Here is a 20,744-nt window from a genome sequence, read left to right on the forward strand (position 1 = left end):
AGTGATTAAGAACCCGCCTTGCAATGCGGGGTATGTGGGTTCAATCCCCAGTCAGGGAACTAAGATCTCACACGCAGTGGAGCAACTAAGCACACAGGCCACAACACCTGAGCCTGAACCCCGTATCTAGAGCATCCGAGCACCCTATTGAAAATCCTTGATGACTCAGTGAGGACCCCACGAGCCATAGCTAAGACTGGATGCAGCCAAATAAATACTTTTCAAAAAGAGAGAGAGAGAGAAGACTTAAGAAAAATATGATTACTGTTTTCAGAGGTCATGACCCATTTATTTCTGGTGTGCCCGGGAACCAAATTAGGACCACAGGTCTGAAGTTACAGCTTGCAGATTTCAGTTCCATGTAAGAACTTTTTGACAATAAGATCAATACTAATAATTAAACACTCACATTTACAAGTTGTTACGACCTATGTATTGTATTTTGTTAAAATCTCCAGACAATCCTATGAGAAAGAGTTGATGTAGAAAGCTAATTTAATGGCCTGAAAAACACTTCACAATAGGTTGTGAAGTAAAATTAAGCTTCCTAGTAGTGAAATGGTCTACCTGGAAAGAAAATGAGATTCCAATCACTTCATGTATTCAAGCAGAGGGTGCATTCATCCAGAGGCTGGATGACCAGATAATCAAATAAAACTGCCACCGGGAAGGGACACTGGCAATTAACCAAGTCTCTCTATTCGAGATGAGAAATTGAGACTGGGGGACCTGCAGGGACACAGACACTTAGTGGACAGCCAGTAAGCTGTGCAGAAGACTGGAATGAGCAGTCCCTTAGGCCTCTTGCATGCAATGATGATGAATTCCCTGCAATGCCAGCCTTTAGCAGTCAGATAAGACCCAGCTTCCAGAATGCTCAGAGGATGCGACTGCTCAGGTCCAGGGTGCTGACTGCCTGGCTGAGTGAGAGGTTACTCGGTTCTCAAGTCCATCCTGCCTGTAGGAAGGCCCAGCTACACAGCTAAGTGCACAGAGTCCCTGTTCATCTTTCCTTATTTGGAGCCCTGAGGCCACGCCTCAGAAAAGAGTTACTTGGACAGCCAGACCACTGCAGTTCCTAATAGTGGATAGTGGAGCTATCCCGTGCTTCACGCTGGAAGAACTCAGGAGCGGGGTCACTGTGTATTTGTGTCTGCTTCCTGCTGGGGCCAAGTTAGGATGTTGCTGGTGGTGGTGTTCAGTCACTTAGTCGTGTCTGACTCTTTTCAACCCCATGGACTGCAGCACGCCAGGCTTCCCTGTCCTTGACCATCTCCTGGAGCTTGCTCAAACTCATGTCCATTGAGTTGGTGATGCCATCCAACCATCGTGTCCTCTGTGGTTCTCTTCTGCTTTCAAGCTTTCCCAGCATCAGGGTCTTTTCTAATGAGACGGCTCTTCACATCAGGTGTCCAAAGTATTGGAGCTTCAGCATCAGCCCTTCCAATGAATATACAGGATTGATTTTCTTTAAGATTGACTGGTTGGATCTCCTTGCAGTCCAAGGGCCCCTCAAGAGTCTTCTCCAACACCACAGTTCAGTTCAGTCGCTCAGTTGTGTCCGACTTTTTGCGACCCCATGAATTGCAGCACGCCAGGCCTCCCTGTCCATCACCAACTCCCGGAGTTCACTCAGACTCACGTCCATCGAGTCAGTGATGCCATCCAGCCATCTGATCCTCTGTCGTCCCCTTCTCCTCCTGCCTTCAGTCTTTCCCAGCATCAGAGTCTTTTCCAATGAGTCAACTCTTCGCATGAGGTGGCCAAAGTACTAGAGTTTCAGCTTTAGCATCATTCCTTCCAAAGAAATCCCAGGGCTGATCTTCAGAATGGATTGGTTGGATCTCCTTACAGTCCAAGGGACTCTCAAGAGTCTTCTCCAACACCACAGTTCAAACGCATCAATTCTTCGGCACTCAGCCTTCTTCACAGTCCAACTCTCACATCCATACATGACCACAGGAAAACCATAGCCTTGACTAGACGGACCTTAGTCGGCAAAGTAATGTCTCTGCTTTTCAATATACTGTCTAGGTTGGTCATAACTTTTCTTCCAAGGAATAAGCGTCTTTTAATTTCATGGCTGCAGTCACCATCTGCAGTGATTTTGGAGCCCCAAAAAATAAAGTCTGACACTGTTTCCACTGTTTCCCCATCTATTTCCCATGAAGTGATGGGACCAGATGCCATGATCTTCGTTTTCTGAATGTTGAGCTTTAGGCCAACTTTTTCACTCTCCACTTTCACTTTCATCAAGAGGCTTTTGAGTTCCTCTTCACTTTGTGCCATAAGGGTGGTGTCATCTGCATATCTGAGGTGATTGATATTTCTCCCGGCAATCTTGATTCCAGCTTGTGTTTCTTCCAGTCCAGCATTTCTCATGACGTACTCTGCATAGAAGTTAGACAAGCAGGGTGACAATATACAGCCTTGACGTACTCCTTTTCCTATTTGGAAACAATCTGTTGTTCCATGTCCAGTTCTAACTGTTGCTTCCTGACCTGCATACATATTTCTCAAGAGGCAGGTCAGGTGGTCTGGTATTCCCATCTCTTTCAGAATTTTCCACAGTTTATTGTGATCCACACAGTCAAAGGCTTTGGCATAGTCAATAAAGCAGAAACAGATGTTTTTCTGGAACTCTCTTGCTTTTTCCATGATCCAGTGGATGTTGTTGGAAAGTATCAATTCTTCAGTGCTCAGCTTTTTTTATAGTCCAATCTCACATCCATACATGACTACTGGAAAAACCATATGGACATTTGTAGGCAAAGTAATGTCTCTGTTTTTTAATAACTTGTCTAGGTTTTTCATGGTTTTTCTTCCAAGGAGCAAGCATCTTTTAATTCCATGGCTGCAGTCACCATCTGCTGTGATTTTGGAGCCCAGCAAAATAAAAGTCTGTCACTGTTTCTATTTCTCCCATCTATTTGCCATGAAGTGATGGGACCAGATGCCATGATCTTAGATTTTTGAATGTTGAGTTCTAAGCCAGCTTTTTCACTCTCCTCTTTCACATTCATCAAGAGGCTCTTTGTTCCTCTTCGCTTTCTGCAACTAGTGTGGTATCATCTGCATATCTGAGGTTATTTCTCCTGGCAATCCTGATTTCATCTTGTGCTTCATCCAGCCCAGCATTTCACATGATGTACTCTGCATACAAGTTAAATAAGCAGGGGGACAGTATTCAGCTTTGACACACTCCTTGCCCAATTTTGACCCAGTCTGTTGTTCCACGTCCTGTTGCATAACTGTTGCTTCCTGACCTGCATACAGTTTTCTCAGGAGACAGATAAGGTGGTCTGGTATTCCCATCTCTTGAAAAATTTTCCAGTTTGTTGTGATCCATCCAGCGGGTATTGGAAATTTAATCTCTGGTTCCTCTGCCTTTTCTAAATCCAGCTTGTACATCTGGAAGTTCTCAGTTCACGTACTATTGAAGCCTAGCTTGAAGGATTGAGCATTACCTTGCTAGCACATGAAATGAGCACAATTGTGCAGTAGTTTGGGTTCTTTGACATTGCCCTTCTTTGGGATTAGAATGAAAACTGACCTTTTCCAATCCTGTGGCTAATGATGAGTTTTTCAAATTTGCAGGCATATTGAGTGCAGCACTCTAACAGCATCATCTTTTAGGATTTGAAATAGCTCAGCTGAAATTCCATCACCTCCAATAGCTTCTCTCCTGGCCCCTGATGTAAACACATCTTCTCTCAAATAACAATCAAATATTCAACTAAATGCTGCTGCAAAAGAATTTTGCAGATGTAATTAATATCTAAAATTAGTTGACCTTAAATTAGGAAAATTACTTGGACCTGACATAATCACATGAGCCCTTTAAAAGTATTTTCTCTGGTGGTCCCAGTTTAGAAGTCAAAGATGTGCTCTGCCTTCCTTGGAAGAAAGCGAACATACCTACTGTGAGCTGACTATAGGGGCCACATGCCCAGGAACTACAAGGAGCCTCTAGGAGCTAAGAGTAGTTCCAGGCTGACTAGAGAAAAGTGGGAACACCGCAGTACTACAGACACAAGAAAATGAATTCTGCTGGCAACCAGTGAACTTGGAAGCCCAGATGAGAACTGCAACATCCTGGTTTCAACCCGGTGACACCCTAAGTGGACAATCCAGCCATGTCATACCCATATGGCTGACCTACAGAAAATGTGAGATAATAAACTCGGGTTGTTTTAAGCCACTGTTTGTGATACTCTGTTATGCAACCATAGAAAATGAAGACAGCTAGGAAGTGTGAAACTTCACCCGCTGAATTACAAGTCAGGAGCAGGACCTCTAGAACTGTGCATGTGCTGTGCATAGATCTCGAGGCATCATTTACGAGTGTTTTCTGTGTGAACGGAACCCTTTGCAAATGGGCAGTGCACAGAGCACAAGTGTACGTAGCAGTCCTGCAGGAAGCGTGCCCTGTTCCCACATCTGGGTTTTTTTTAGGTCATTTAACCATTTTGGTAGAAATGAGAGGATGGGGTTAGGCATATCTGAAGGTCCGTTATCAGCTCAACATTTGGACCGTTTAAGTATACTTTGCAACTACTCCACCGTACACTGCCCTTCTGTCATACCTTCTCAACCCAACCTCTCCCTTCATCCACCAGTAGTCTTTCTTCCCTAAGGAACTGTTGCCTCATTAATAAATAGGACTTTGAAGACAGAACTAGCTGGTGGTTTTGTTGGGAGGATTTCCTTTTGACTATAAGTGAACCTGGGACATTTAGCTTTAGATAGCTCAAGAGGTTTAGGATCAGTGGGTAGTTCTTTTCAATCCCATCAATCTGTTGAACAGATCAACACGTCAGAGAGGGTCATTTTGAGTAAGTGCTGACTCACTTGTTTCCTTGGAATGAAGCTCAACAATGAAAAAGACATGACAAAACCCAAGTCTTTCAGGAAAACCTCAAAGGACTGTCTGAGAAAATGTGTCCGTCCCAGAGACTGGAAATGCAGTTAACTAGAACAAAATCAGTTATTGCAAACTCGGTTAAGATAAAAAGTCATGCTAAAGGTGAGTAAAATCAAACCTTGAAAACAAGTCAATGTTAATTAGTCTACACTCTTCACTTCTGCCCCATTATTCCCACTAAGGTCTGTCTGACAAGGTATCAGCCACCGTGACTGCTCTGCAGGGGGTCAATATTTCAAGACAATTTAAGGGTATGGCTTTGGAATCCTAGACTCTACACTTAACATACATATAATATAGACTGACATGTTGGGGCTGATATGGGGTGGAGCAAGAGAATACTTGTGTGGTATAAAACAGTGACTACCAAATCCAGTCCAAGGATAGATGATTTTTCAGCAACCATAAAAACATGGTCAAAATTGCGAATTTCTCATGAAAACACAAAGATCTCCTTTATAAATGTATTCATGGTAATGGGCTATTGTTTCCATGTTCATTTTCACTCTTTTGCTGTCAAAATGTCTTTTATGAAATAACGGTGATAATAAATCACATCCTTTTAATATAGGCCCACTTGGCAAAATAAAGTGTTGGCAACTATGTTGCAGGGAGGACCCCTTCCAGGACCCGAAACCCGGCTCTTGTCTAACACTCGAAAAGGAATTGCCTGAGGAGACACATGTGCTGACAAAGCAAGAGACTTTATTGGAAAAGGGCACCCAGGTGGAGAGTAGGGTAAGGGAACCCAGGAGAACAGCTCTGTCACATGGCTTGCAGTCTGAGGTATTATGGTGACGGGATGTTTCTGGGTTCTCTTTAGCCAATCATTCTAACTCCACAGTCCTTTCTGGTGGTGCATGCCTTGCTCAGCCAAGATGAACGCCAGAGAGGATTCTGGGAGATGGTCGGACATGTGGTGTCTCATTCCGACCTTTCCTGAACTCTTCCCATTGGAGCCTCACTAGTTCTGTGTTCCTTCCCAGGACCTCCTGTCATAAAACAGCTCACGCGAACAGTTCCTGTGGCACCTGGCCAGGGTGGGCGGTTTGTCAGTGTGCTTCCCCTCACTATGGATCATCCTCTTCAGCTTCTTAAGAAATTTCTGGCAGCACCGGCTGTTTTTTTCAGCACTCAGGCTCCAGTGCTTGGGCATAGCTGCTCTGTGGCAAGTGGGATCTTAGTTCCCTGAACCAGGGATCAAACCTGCGGCCCCTGCATTGCAAGGCGGATTCTAACCCACTGGACCACCAGGGAAATCTGCTCAACTTCTTAAAAAATATATTTTTAGTAGTATGTAAAAATACAAGATTGGGAACCACTAGTCTCTCTCTCTGATGTGAGATTGCTAGAAGTAGAAATGGCCCTAGAAGATCAGCAATTCTAAGGAAGGTAGGTTTAAATGAACTGGGATGATCTAGGGGATCACTTTTCAAAATTATCTGTATTAACTTTATAAAATTCAGTACTGAATTAGAAAAATTGGTATGCTTCAGGAGCAGTGAAGGAGTAAACCCACAGAGGAAGCTGTGGGATCCAGGGAACAAGAGATGCGACACAGGAGTGGAGAGAAGTCCTAAGGACCGGCCCTGTGGCCCGCACCCAGGCAGCACCCAGTCAACGGAGGACGCGTAGCGGGAGAAAAGGGAGAGTAATGCAGGGAAGCGATGCTCCGTGAAGGGAAACTGATCGCACTACACTCACAACCCAAACAGTGAGCCGTAGTCACCTGCTCATCCTACCAGTGTCCCAGCAAGGAGACGATGGCACCTGTGAGATAAGGCAGCGACCCAGAGCCAGTACTAACAGATGCCACCACCCCTAGGGCCAAAGCAGCAAGGAGAGGGAGAGGTCAGTGGAAACTGCAAGGAGTCGTGTGGAGTTGGTCACCATGAGGTTCAGGACTTCTGGCTGAGGAACACATCTGACCTGAAGACACCTTGAAGGGAAGGAGCCAAGGGAAAAAAATACCCTGACCTCACACCTTCCTTTACCCTCTCCCATCTCCTGGATACCACTGGCCAAACCAATAAATCCCAGAGGTCACAGGAAGCCCACTGATGTAGTCCATACAGCTTTCTTGAGCAGGAGGGTAGGGTGAGGGAAGCAAAGATTTGGAGGGACAAATGGAAGACATCTAGAGCACACATAATGATATACATACTGATCAGTAGGTAAAATTTTCCAAATTTTGACTCAAAATTTACAAAAAAGTATTTGGAGGATATGTGGGAGAAGAGGGAATATAGCGTAAAATAGCTATATCTCAGTCATGGCAGAAGTCAGTAATGTCTACAGCTGCTACTGCTGCTGCTAAGTCTTCAGTCATGTCCTACTCGGTGCGACCCCAGAGACGAGACGGCTGTCCATCAGGCTCCCCTGTGCCTGGGATTCTCCAGGCAAGAACACTGGAGTGGGTTGCCATTTCCTTCTCCAATGCATTAAAGTGAAAAGTGAAAGTGAAGTCGCTCAGTAGTGTCTGACTCCTAGCGACCCCATGGACTGCAGCCTACCAGGCTCCTCCATCCATGGGATTTGCCAGGCAAGAGTACTGGAGTGGGGTGCCATTGCCCTCTCCCATGCTTACAGCTGATAGCTCCAACAACTGTATACATGGATCACTTAGAAATATGAAGACAAATCATGAGATAAAAGCAACAGCTAAATGAGTAAATCCTTTGCAGACTATGAGCATAAGGATATTATAAACCTTGCAATATTATTTGGTTTTTAGTAAATGGTATGTTTAATAAAAACTACTTTTAACAAAGTTGCTAGATGGCTATGTGTGTGTTATGTTAGTTGCTCAGTCGTGCCCGACTCTTTGTGACCCCATGGACTGCAATCCACCAGGTTCCTCTGTCCATGAGATTTTCCAGGCAAGGATCCTGGAGTGGGTTGCCATTTCCTTCTCCAGGGGATATTCCCAACCCAGGGATCGAACCCGGGTCTCCTGCACTGCAGGCAAATAGGAAAAGCTAATAGTGGTTACTATCTTTGGAGCCAGAATAAAGGAATGAGAGTAGAGAAAGAACAATCAGTTTTCATTTAACCTGTCCTTGCCTTGTTCTACTATGAACATCTGCTACTTTCACAATATCGTTTTTAATACCTTAAAAAGCAATCCAAATTAATCAATTGGATTTAGCTGCTAACAGGAATTTATCTAATCCCTCAGGTGTGCTGGGGTAGAAAAGCTGAAACAGATTTCCATCAAAGGAAGTTCAAGGTGGATCAATGACTTAACCAGACACAGTTTAACACAGCCTCAATTAAGATCCAGGACTTCACTGGGGACCCAAGGTGGGGAGTTCCTTCTAACTTCTCGTTGCTTCAGAGAGAACAAACATTAGATATGTCTTGTCATCTTTGAATATTTGTGTATCCCAACAGTAGAGGGAAGAAGCCCAGGGATGAAAGACCATGCAGACAGGTCCACACCAGCAAGTAACTTACCAGTCACATCACTGTTGCTAAAAACCACTAACTTTAGGGTGTATTACTATGAAACAAAATAACTGACACAATCTAAATTTTTTTTTTTTTTAAAGAAGAAAGTATCACTGCCCCATAACTATCCTGATGCCATCACTCTTCCAATCCTGCTTTCTGATGTGGTTAAAAAATCTTGCTTTTAAATATTTAAAAGAAAAAAGAACAACAAGCTATTTAATATTTAATACATTTGTAGGAACAGAAGGAACAAAACAAGGATTAGAATTTTATATTACACATTAGACATTTATGTAAAAGATGTTCCATTTTCCAGAGGTTTCCCCTATTTCCCTGTCTTTTCTATCTTCCTCAGAGCAATAAATAGTAATTACTATTCTCACAGATAAGCTACTCCTTTGAGTTGGACAGTAATTACATCTTTATTTCAAGTCATTATCATCTCTAAAAACTACCTTTCATTTGACTGCACAGTCTCACTGCAATGTTTCACAGTAAAATTACACTCCTCAAGTTTGAAGAGCCTGAATAAAAAAAGCTAGAGCCCCCCAAAATTTCTAGGTACTGACTTAGTAACAGTGTCCACTGGCACAAACCTTTTATATTTACTCATATTTTTAAAACTGCAATAAAAGAAATGAAAGCTACTTTAATGTAAAAGGAACTTAGAAATGAGGTTGTTAAATATAACTAGCTACATTTTAAATACAAATACCAGGTATTCCCTGATTAGCGTCAGGTAAATGTCTAAACTATTAATATCTAACCCAAATTCTGGTCTTGGAAAAAGATCAGAGACAATTAAAAAGAAGGTGCTTCATAGTATCAGGTCCATTTTTAAAACAATGAGATCCTTTGGGACAATCAGTTTAGTCTTTCTTTTTATCACACATTTCTGTTGGTCCTCTTGTTGGTAATCCATTTATGTCTGCACCCTAAAATGAGAAAACATTTTAGATATCATTACCACAAAAAGACATTGTAAGAGATATTCTCTTTAAAAACACAAACTTCAGAATGAAAAACCTACTGGAAATGTGCAGGATGGCTAAATTTGTGCAGGTGATTGAATTTAACAATCACCAACACTAAGGAAAACAAGCTGTCTAAATATTCATTTAAAAAAATAACTGCATTACAAGAAGAAAACCTCTATGAATCTACTCATTACATCTCTTATAAGAAAATTCCAAACCCCTATTTTCAAAAAGAGAGAAATTTAGAATTTAGTATTTTTTTCCTTTTGAACTTTTTATTTTATATTGGAGTATAGCTGATTAACAATGTTGTGATAGTTTCAGATGAACAGTGAAGGGACTCAGCCATACAGATACATGCATCCATTCTCCCTCCAAACCCCCTCGAATCCAGGCTGCCACATAACACTGAGCAGAGTTCCATGTGCTACACAGTAGGTCCTTGTTGGTTATCCATTTTAAAAATAGCAGTGTATATGTCCATCCCAAACTCTCTAACTCTTCTCTCTGGCAAACATAAGTTCGTTTTGTAAGTCTGTCTCTGTTTTGTAAGTAAGTTCATTTGTATCATTTACATTTTTAGATTCCACATATAAGGGATATCATACGTATTTCTCCTTCTCTGGAAATTTAAACATATTAATGAAGCTTCTGGTTCAAAGAACTTGACTTTCCAAAAGTCACTATTTTACCCTGAGTGTACTGCCCCCACCCATTCAAGGCATTTTAATGTTCTTACCTTATAGTCTACTTTGCCTTTGTTTTTATCATTGGTTTCTTGTATAGCTTTCCGAGGCCACATACGGCTAACAAAGGGGGAGATCAGAGGGTATATATATGGCTCCAGGAACTTTTTGTAGACCCAGAGCAGAACTGGAATTACGATGCAGGGAATGCACACCATTGTCCCAGATATGAGTTCCTGAACTATTGACAAACAGCAGAAAAAACAAATTAGATCATCACAGATTAATGACTGAAGGAATTCACCTAGATTAAAATATATAAAAAGACTATTTCTACACTGAAGGAAAAACTTAAATCACATTACAGGTACTATCGTAAAGCAAGAGTCTATTCATAAAATTGCTGCTGTCTACAAGGGAAAGGAGTAAGAGGTGGCAGACTTGAAAATAAGAGTGAGGATAAGCCTGCCGCCAAAACTCTCCAAAACCGTAAATTTGTTGATGAAGGAAAGACAGGGCTTCCCAGGTGGCTCAATGATAAGGAATCCGCCTGTCAATGCAAGAGACATGGGTTCAGTCCCTGGGTGGGGAAGATCCCCTGGAGAAGGAGATGGCAATTCACTCTAGTATCCTTGCCTGGGAAATCCCATGGACAGAGGAGCCTGGAGGGCTACAGTCTATGGGGTCATCATCCAACACTTCTTGGCACTGAGAATGAGGCAATTAAGCCCTTTATACACATCAGCTCATTTAATCTTCAAAACACCTAGTGAGGTTGGGTACTCTAGCATTTCCATTTACATATAAAGAAAAGGAGTCACCCAAACATTAAGGAATTCGGAGTAATTACTGGTGAATGAGTAAGCATTGTTAAACTAGGCAATTTAAAATGATTCACAATATAAGCGAGGAATGGTATAGATAATCCAATCTGAAATAAAAATGTAGATGTACATCAGGGAATGACCACTATTTTACAAAGGATTCAAAACTGGATTCTTTAAAACAGTCCTCTAGTCTCAGGTGGCACGAGTGGTGGGAAAGAACCTGCCTGCAAAGGCGGGAGACAGAAGAGACGAAGGTTGGATCTCTTGAGTAGGCAGATCCCCTGGAGGAGGGCGTAGCAACCCACACTTCTGTATTTCTGCCTGGAGAATCCCATGGACAGTGGAGCCTGGCAGGCTATGGTCCACAGGGTCACAAAGAGTCGGACACGACTGAGAGACTTCACTTTCATGCATTGGAGAAGGAAATGGCAACCCACTCCAGTGTTCTTGCCTGGAGAATCCCAGGGATGGGAGAGCCTAGTGGGCTGCCATCTATGGGGTTGCACAGAGTCGGACGCGACTAAAGTGACTTAGCAGCAGCAGCTCATGTGTGTGCTAACTTGACTTCCGTTGTGTCCTCACACGTGCTAGCTAAATTAAAATAATTTAGGAATTTGCCAAAAACATTTTGTTCCAAAATTTTAAAGAACATATCCTCTGGTCAAAATAAACCAAAGAAGCATGAGTCTTTTTCAGCATCTTACAAGGAATCATTATTTTGGGCTACTAGACTTTTAGAATCTCATCTGAAGCGCTTCAGATTGGTTTAGGTCTTAACAAGTACCTAAGCATAATAATCAAGCAGGAACCAGGGCAGCTGCCTGGATTTGAGACCTGCTTTCACTATTTTCTAGACAGTGTTCCTGAGCACGTTATTTGACCAGACAGTGCCGTAATTCTTCCATGTGTAAAAGGAAGATATATATTAGTACCTATATGAAAAGGATGTAGTGTGGACTAGATAATAGGAATACAAAGCTCAGAACAGCGTCCGAATACGATAAGTACTATTTAAGTGTTGTTACTATAAGAAAAAACAAAACAAAACAAAACAAAAAAAAAACCCAAAACAGATTCAAAAGTTGTAACCTGTCCAAAGCCCACACTTTAGGTAACTAGAGCTGGCTAAAACCAGAACTCCTAATTCTGGTTTCCTAGCTAAACACTCTTCCATTTTTCCTTCCCAAAACACACAATCTCCATGTTATTCCCCTTTCTAACAAACTTTAAAAAGCAATGAAACCCTTCAAAACAACTGGCAACGCTACCGAGATCTAGGATAATACGATGACTTGCAATCGTTCCATCATAAAGATCCACATTTCTAACCTACCTGAAATTGTTTTAAATAAATTTTCAAGAACAATTACTACTAGTTACTTCTGTCATAATTATGGCTTAGAAAGGCCTAGAAACTGGCTTAGAAAGGTCTAGAGGTGGCTATGATAAATTGATAAAAAATAATTTTATTTACTGTCTCTAAGCCAATTCTCGAATATTACAACACAGTGAGATAAATGGATCCAAACTGCTGGAGGACAGGAATTTCTTTCATTCGACTTAATCCAATACAATGGAACACGAAAAAGCTGTTCTATGAGAACAGGGAGCAGCTGTGGAGGGAAAACGTCAGCTCCTGGAAGGAATCAGTCCTCCAGAAATCAGTCTGGAGACAAGAGAGCGGGTCAGGCCGAGTCAAAGGTAAGGACTGAGACAGGAGAGAGGAAGAGAGAACGGGGGTGACGATAATAAAAAGTGACACCGACAGTTCAGTCCAGAGAGCGGATCCGGAGGTAAGAAGAGGCAGGAGCGGGTGGACGAGGGCGCAGGGCAGGCAAAGGGCGAGGTGGACGGGAGGCGGGCGCGGGGCTGGGGGCTGGTGTACCGTGAGGGCAGGAGAGCCGCGCTGCGCACCGAGGCCGCCGCCCACGCCGCCCCGATCCCCCCAGACCACTACCAGGTCCGGCTCACCCGCGACGACCAAGTCCCAGGGACACTATCCACGCTTCCGGAAAGAGGGTCGCGGGGAGTCACCACAGCCGAGCCAATGGCACCGCAGGAGGGGCCGACAAAGGCGCGTCTGCGTCAGCCTGACGACGCGCCGGACGTAACGGGGACGCCCGCAGGGGGGCGCGGACGACTTCCGGCGCGGCCGCAGCCGTCACTCGAGCCTGCAGGCGAGGCGGAAGCGCTCGCTTGCTTAGGTGCCCCGTCGCTGAGCGAGACCCAGGACGCTGCGCCCGGAGGATGGCGCGTTTGCGAGCGGCTCACCACCTGTGTGAACGCTTGCTTCACAGAGACGGCTAGGCTGTTTTCGAATGCAGCTGTGGCTGAGCTCCTCACCCTGTTCAGTCGCTAAGTCTCCGACTTTTTGCGATCCAGTGGACTGTAGCCGGCCAGGATCCTGTTCGTGGGACTTCCCGGCCAAAAATTCCAGAGTGGGTTGACACTTCCTTCCCCATTTTAAGACCCACTACAAGGGTCTTAAATTCCAGAGCAGGGGAAATTAACATTCAAGTCGATTTTGAGGGATTTATCTTTACAGAAAATGGCTGTACCACTTCACTCCCATTGGGACAGCTAGTCTTTGATTGATCCTGGCTTCCCTGATGGCTCAGCTGGTAAAGAATGTGCCTGCAGTGCGGGAGACCTGGGTTTGATCCCTGGATTGTGAAAATCACCTGGAGAGGGGAATGGCTACCCACTGCAGTATTCTGGCCTGGAGAATCCTATGGACTGTAGCCTGTGGGGTCGCAGAGTCGGACACGACTGAGCAACTTTCACTGATCCTACATTTTGGTAGCTCAGTGAAGAGCCTGCGTGCAATGCAGACCAGGGTTTGACCCCTGGGTTGGGAAGTTCCTCTGAAGAGAATGGCAATCCACTCCAGTATTCTTGCCTGGATTATTCCATGGACAAAGCAGCCTGGCAGGCTACAGTCCGTGGGGTACCAGAGTTGGACACGACTGAGCAACTCACACATAGCAGTAGCAGTAAATGCTACTGCTTTAGGAGTCCTGCAGGTCCTCCAATGTTCACTAAATTCAATCCGAGTCATGAAGACTCCCCTGGAGGAAACCCATTCCAGTATTCTTGCTGGGATAATCCAATGGACAGATGAGCTTGGCAGGCTAGTCCCGTGTAAAGAGGACACAAATGAAACTAACACCGTATGCCACAACAAAAACCCTGGGGAAAAAAAAACAAAACATGCTAAGTCAAAGCATTGTGATTTAGACGAAAAGTCCAGAACAGACAAATCAACATAAACTCAGGGCTGGATTGGGTTAGGTGACAAGTCAACCACTGCTAAGGTTCCTCTTTGTGATACAGAAAAGCCTCTACAACCCCAGTTTATGGATGCATAACTCAATACAGTAAATGCTACTTTAGTAGCAGACTTGCTGCTGCTACTAAGTCACTTCAGTCATGTCCGACCCTATACAACCCCATAGCTGGCAGCCCACCAGGCCCCCCATTCCTGGGATTCTCCAGGCAAAAACACTGGAGTGGGTTGCCATTTCCTTCTCCAATGCATGAAAGCGAAGTCACTCTCCGCGACCCCATGGACTGCAGCCTTCCAGGCTCCTCCACCCATGGGATTTTCCAGGCAAGACTACTGGAGTGGGGTTCCATTGCCTTCTCCGAGTAGCAGACTTAGGGTGCTTTAAGTTCAATAAAGTAGGTGGAAAAGAGAGTCAGAAATTTTCCCATGTTCTCAATTCCATTTTATACAAGTACCAAAAGATGCAAAACAACCTGTTAATGAAAACTCATTTGATCCATTTTGTGCTAACGCTTGAAATACATTTACTAATTAAGACAACCAACAATTTTACTTTTATTTGCATTTATTTTTTGCGGCATTTATTCCCGGGCCATAAGTTTTTGTTTCTTCAGTTTCTTCTGGGATATCTGGGGAAAGAAAAAATAAAAGCACTATTAGAAGAATGATTCCAGGAGAACCACACATCTAAAAGAGGAAGTTATATCTTAATGAAGGTAATTGGAAATTTCATCATAAAGGGAATGAGTCCTTTGGCATAAAGAAGTGGCACAGAGAGAAAGGCAGCCAGGAGGCAATTAGAGCAGAAGGAAGACTACAGGCTGGGAGCCCAGCTGGAAATAACCAAGTGGCAAAAAAGGATGGAGGATAATATCGACAGAAGACAGATACATTAGGATTTGAGTCACTCCCAGGTTCCAGGCTAAAGAACTAAATGTAATCATTTACTGAAAATAAGTTTCTTGGAGAAAGGGATTGCAGGGAGGAGGTGCCCCGTTCCAGATAAATTACATCTGAAGTGGTCACGGCCATCTAGGTGTGGACATCAGCATATAATCACACAGTTTTAACACACTGAATGATACGAAATTCCCGCTCGATGTTAAGAAACTAATGAGGATAAGAAAGCTGTGGTACATATACACAACGGAATATTACTCAGCTAATAAAAAAATGCATTTGAATCAGTTCTAATGAGGTGGATGAAACTGGAGACTATTATAGAGTGAAGTCAGAAAGAAAAACACCAATACAGCATATTAATGCATATATGTGGAATTTAGAAAGATGGTAACGATGACCCTATAATCGAGACAAGAGACACAGATGTAAAGAACAGACTTTTGGACTCTAGGAGAAGGCGAGGATGGATTGAAACACGTGAAACAGATCACCAGTGCAGGTTCAATGCATGAGACAGGGTGCTCGGGGCTGGTGCTCTGGGATGACCCTGAGGGATGGGATGGGGAGGGCAGGGAGGGGGTTCAGGATGGGGAACACATGTACACCCATGGTTGATTCATGTGAATGTATGGCAAAAACGACCACAACATTGTAATTAACCTCCAATTAAAATAAAAAATAATCTTCCAAGATTAAAAAAAAAACAAAACTAATGAGACTTATGAAAGCCAAAATAAAATGATTATAAGAGGTTGGTGGTTGCTCAGAATAGCTTCCTTTCATGGTTATTCCAAAGGTGTCCTAAGTTAGTCATCACAGCAACCACAATCTAATACACCAAGTGAAACAGCAGAGACTAAGTAATTTACCTTTTTCTTCTGTGCAACCTCCTCTTCTGGTTTAGGAACAATCTGTTCTTTTTCAGTAAGGATCATCTCAATGTGGCAGGGAGAGCTCATGTAGGGGTTGATCCGACCGTGAGCTCTGTAAGTCCTGCGTCGCATCTTGGGGGCTTTGTTCACTTGGATGTGCTCAATGACCAGAGAATCTACATCTAAGCCCTGGGAAAAGGGAGCAAAATCATGTAACATTTTAAAAAATTTTTATATCAGGTAATACCTTTATCTTAACACCATAAACTATCATTCAAGTCCTTATGACTTTAAATAGCATATATATATATTTTTAAAATTTCATTCTAAGTTCCCTCCCTTAAATCTAAGTAATTACCAAAACTCAGTGCTGGTATCTGCACCTATTTTATAAGTGGTATTCATTAGGGAGTGGAGTTACAGGAATCTCAAAGGATCTATGTCTAAGCTTGATGATGGCAAGGATTAGCTACAAGGGCTACAGCTAAACAGACCTATATTAATTCCAGTTCTAACCCAGTTTTGCAAATGCAAAAAGGTAAAGGATAACTGCTCAAATAGATAAATCTGTTTAGTTGGTACAAGATTTGTTCAGTTACACAGTGCTGTTTTGACCTCTGAAATTTAACATCTCTTCATTATGAATGTAGGCAACAAACCACATGTCAATCATATGGTTCCTTTGTAACTGTATTTATTTGTATTTAAATATACGCTGTGAAGGGGTTCACAAACCTCAGTATAAAAAAGGCTTCCCTGGTGGCTCAGATGGTAAAGAATCTGCCTGCAATGCAAGAAACCTGGTTCAATCCCACTCCAGTATTCTTGCATGGAGAATTCCATGGACAGATGATCCTAGCCAGCTACAGTCCACGGGGTCACAGAGTTGGACACTACTGAGCACTAACACAGCACAAGATTACAACCCCTTGGTAAAATACTCAAGGTAAGAAAAAGCGTTTCTCTTGCATGTACTGGGATTATGTCTGTGTGTGGGGGTAATTCTAGAGTTTTAGGCTTGAAATTACTGCAGACCATGCTCCTGAATTGCTTTATTAAAAGAAACTTTTTTCCTGTTGGAAACTGAAAGTAGAGATTTAAAATAGTCCTTTTAATCGGAAATTTTGCTACTTTCATCAAGTCAAAGTAAAAACAAGTCAACCAAGAAAATAGATCCAGACAACAACTGTTACTGAGTCAACAACCCAAGCTGCGTGTGTAAAGATGCTTATAGTGTGGGTACCTTAAGTTCAGCATTACTCTCTGCATTTTTGAGCATGTGTAGTAAAAATTCAGCACTCTTTTTGGGCCATCGACCCTGAGTCCAGCCCCACTGTTTGGCCTAAAAAACAAAAGAGAGTTTATTAGTAACTTCCCTCTATTTAAATCAATGTTACTCGATGAATCTACTTCGACCAACATCAAGGTTGTTCAAAACATGCTTTTTTTCATGGTTAATCCAAAGGTGTCCCAAAGACTGTCATCACAGCAACCATAAGGAGCCTCAGTAAAGGGAAGACATTGGCCATTTTTACTTTATCTACTCCCTTCCCTAACAAACTGTCTTTTTAAATGACAACTAGGAACTCTTACCTGTGCACACCTGCCAACTCCACCGTTGTAGCGGCGGAACGGCACACACTGCTTCTTTAACGTGACGTCCTTCAGATACTTGGTGGCTTTTCGGATATGCATACCCTTTATGGCCTGGGCAGTTTCACGAGTGTTCTAAACATAAATAATGTAAGCTGTGAATTAGCTACCCTTTAAAAAAAATCAGATTTAAACAAATTCCAGTATTTCCAAAGTGTCAACCTTTATCAAGAGCCAAATCCTTTCCCTTCTTGAAACATATTACACAATCTGTTATGAGCCAGGGAGGCTTGCTTTGAAAGTGGAGAAATGTGAATCCTAAACCTGTTTATTCACTGTTAATATATTCTCCATTATCATCTTGATCTGTGCACTAGTTTCTCAAGCAGTTCTCTGGTAATTTTACCCAATTCCACAAATCCTAAGTCAAGGTGTTCATTAAAAGGTGGCTGCTCAGAAATGGATTTATTTTCATGGTGAATCCAAAGGTGTCCTAAGAAACACATCATCGCAGCTACCTTTTCAGAACGGTTAAAAAATACTCAAGGAACAACTCTTTCAGAGCATAACTATGATTCACATACCTTAAAGTGTACACGAAGATTTGAACCTCTTGATTTGCATGCTAAAAAATACCAGAAAAAAATTTTTTGGGTTAATCTTGGTATCTGGGTGCCTCATACTCCAAAATAAGAAAAGCTGCTTGCTCACTTACATTTTGTGGGGTTTTCTGGGTCAAGTGAATAGCGCACCATTTTTAGGAGTCACCTGGGAGCAAGAATAACTGTCAACATGTATTTACAGCAACTCACAGTTTAATATGTACTATAAACTCTGTCCACAGCTGCTCAGAGAGTAGTTGTTTTCATGATTAATCCAAAGGTGTCCTAAGAAATGCCATCATTGCAGCCATCCTCCTCTCAATCCAGTTTCATCTCAGCTACCACTAGATGCCTACAGCAGCGTTGACACTAAGACTAGTGACACAGACGCCCTTCCCCTAACCCTCTGAAAGAAAACACAGCCCGTTTCCATCCAAATCTGGATTCAAGTATCCGTGCGGAGCAGCCCAGCGCCCTGCTCAGCATCAGACCCTTCAGGTCAAAGTTAACGCGACCTAACGACACCCCTCTACAATAACCTCCTTTACTCACACAGATTCGCAACAAAGCCAAGCTTTCCACACACTTTCAGGGTATTATCCGCGTTAAGCGCAGTTCAACTCACGTTCAGCCACTGAGTAAACCTCGACCCAACTTGACCTTATTTCCCCCAAAAACTTTCTCTCCATTCGGCCCCAAATACGCAGCGTTCGCGGCCACCACTCACCGCGAGACACTGGCCCTCAGGAGTCGGCACCGACCACAGCCGGCCTCTAACCTCGTCACCCCCATTCTCGCCCACTGCGGCCTGTAGAGGCCCGACAGCGCAGGGGCGCCGAGCCGGGGGCTCCGACGCGTCCCCCCGCACAGAACTGCTCCACCAAGGAGGAATCAGTAGGCGCGAGAATCCTTCTTCTGAGGGTCTCGAAATTGGCGCCGAGAATGCCAGGATGGCAGGGATTACCGGAGGATTCATCCCTAGAGAAAGATGCCGAAGACACACTCACCTCAGGCCGCTTACCGGAAAAGGAAGAGCGGTGGCTCATGGGAGAATTCATGAGACCTCGACATCTCGCGAGAGTCCCAGCCAAAAGAAACGAGATTTGTAGACTTGGGGGAAGGCGGAGGAGAAAGGGAATGTGGAAAATGTTTGAGAAGATCTGAAAACGAATCAGAGGCTTAGGGACCGTGTCAAAATTCTCCTTTTTTTATACAGAAATAAAGTTATGTATTTTAAATATCTGTCAATTAAAAACAGGTTTGTACAGAAATAGAGTCACAGACTTAGAGAACGAACTTATAGTTACCAAGGGGGAAGTGTAGGCGGGGAGGGATAGTTAGGGAGTTTGGGATTGACATGTACACACTGCTCTATTTAAAATGTGTAACCAGCAAGGACCTACTGTATAGCACAAGGAACTTTGCTCAGTATAATGTAACAACCTAACTGGGAAAGACTTTTGAAAAAAAAAATACATATGTAGAAGTATAACTGAATCATTTCGCTGTACATCTGAAATTAACATAACATACTTAATCAAGGATAAGTGAAGTTGCTCAGTCGGGTCGGACTCATTGCGACCCCATAGACTGTAGCTTACCAGGCTCCTCCGTCCATGGGATTTTCCAGGCAATTATACTAGAATGGGTTGCCATTTCCTTCTCCAGGAGATCTTCCCAACCCAGGGACTGAACCCTGGTCTCCCTCATTGTAGGCAGACTCTTTACAGTCTGAGCCACCAGGGAAGTGAAATGAGGTAATCAAGGATACTCCAATATAAAAACAAAGCGAAACAAGTTTGTAGTTCTAGGACAATACTACATATTATTTAGGTATAGATGAGACATTTATTCATCAAGATTCATTAGGTTTGGTTATGTGATTATAGGAAAATTATTTGTAAAGGTTCAATTCTCTGTTGTTGTTGTTTAGTCACTAAATCATATTTGACTCTTTGCAACACCATGGAATGTAGCCCACCAGACTCCTCTGTTCATCGGATTTCCCAGGCAAGAATACTGGGGTGGGTTGCCATCCCCTTCTCCAGCAGATCTTTGTGACCCAGTGATTAAACCCTCATCACCTGTGTTGGCAGAAAGTTCTTTACCACTGACCACCAGGGAAGCCCAAAAGGAAAAATTAGGGAGATCCAAAGGATGGGATGCAATTATGTTAATCATAAATTCTCAGTTTTAGAATATCACACAATCAATTGTAAAGCAGCCCATATAAAGTATGTACTAACTGAAGCGTCTCGTTCAAGATTGCCGTCTGGTTTCCCCACTGCAACTTGTAGACCTTCATGTGGCAAAAGATTTATTTTCCTGGAAAATAAAAATGCCAAGGTGCATTTTCTCACCCACGTCATCTTACTGGTTATTCACTTAGGGTCACTGGTGGCGTTAGCACTTCGCTTTGTGTCTTCCTTTTATAGCCTCAGTGACTTTTCTGTAAAATTTAAGTGAACTCTTTAAATTGTATTTGAGATACATATTTTCCTCCAATCTGTTTAGTTAAACAGTGAGGTTAGAACTTCTATCTGAAATTTAGCATGTTTCTCCACTGTGAATGTAGGCAACAAACCACACAGCAATCATATTGGTTCCTATGTAACAGTATT

The 20,744-nt window shown here is 43.0% G+C and overlaps 1 protein-coding gene and 4 non-coding genes across 10 annotated transcripts; all 5 read right to left on the reverse strand.

Moving 5' to 3' along the window:
- Positions 1–8,587: 8,587 nt before the first annotated feature.
- C23H18orf32 (chromosome 23 C18orf32 homolog) lies at positions 8,588–19,189 on the reverse strand. Of its 6 annotated transcripts, none has more exons than XM_060405270.1 (6): positions 18,237–19,152; positions 18,106–18,146; positions 17,522–17,656; positions 12,839–17,270; positions 10,094–10,281; positions 8,588–9,312 (listed from the first exon to the last, which is right to left on the reverse strand). In XM_060405270.1, the coding sequence occupies exons 5-6, from the start codon at positions 10,256–10,258 to the stop codon at positions 9,247–9,249; spliced, it is 231 nt and encodes a 76-aa protein (XP_060261253.1). In that variant the 5' UTR covers positions 10,259–10,281; positions 12,839–17,270; positions 17,522–17,656; positions 18,106–18,146; positions 18,237–19,152; the 3' UTR covers positions 8,588–9,246. The 6 variants fall into 6 exon arrangements, with proteins under 6 accessions (XP_060261253.1, XP_060261255.1, XP_060261254.1 ...); XM_060405272.1 differs by having other exon boundaries at positions 12,825–17,270; XM_060405271.1 differs by having other exon boundaries at positions 12,753–17,270.
- On the reverse strand, positions 15,815–15,878 carry LOC114110518 (small nucleolar RNA SNORD58). The gene has a single exon (XR_003586769.1). It is a non-coding gene; the product is annotated as a small nucleolar RNA SNORD58 (small nucleolar RNA).
- LOC114110521 (small nucleolar RNA SNORD58) lies at positions 17,355–17,420 on the reverse strand. The gene has a single exon (XR_003586772.1). It is a non-coding gene; the product is annotated as a small nucleolar RNA SNORD58 (small nucleolar RNA).
- LOC114110520 (small nucleolar RNA SNORD58) lies at positions 17,970–18,035 on the reverse strand. The gene has a single exon (XR_003586771.1). It is a non-coding gene; the product is annotated as a small nucleolar RNA SNORD58 (small nucleolar RNA).
- Positions 18,365–18,430, reverse strand: LOC114110519 (small nucleolar RNA SNORD58). The gene has a single exon (XR_003586770.1). It is a non-coding gene; the product is annotated as a small nucleolar RNA SNORD58 (small nucleolar RNA).
- Positions 19,190–20,744: the final 1,555 nt, after the last annotated feature.

This window comes from Ovis aries, chromosome 23 (assembly GCF_016772045.2).
Source record: "Ovis aries strain OAR_USU_Benz2616 breed Rambouillet chromosome 23, ARS-UI_Ramb_v3.0, whole genome shotgun sequence".
Lineage (NCBI taxonomy): Eukaryota > Metazoa > Chordata > Mammalia > Artiodactyla > Bovidae > Ovis > Ovis aries.

Coding starts and splice junctions, on each gene's coding strand:
- C23H18orf32 (XM_060405269.1), bottom strand. CDS start 18,276: ATGGTGCGCTATTCACTTGACCCAGAAAACCCCACAAAAT. Junction 17,657..18,105: donor ATCTTCGTGTACACTTTAAG/GTATGTGAATCA, acceptor ATTTATGTTTAG/AACACTCGTGAAACTGCCCA. Junction 17,271..17,521: donor GAGTTGGCAGGTGTGCACAG/GTAAGAGTTCCT, acceptor TTTGTTTTTTAG/GCCAAACAGTGGGGCTGGAC.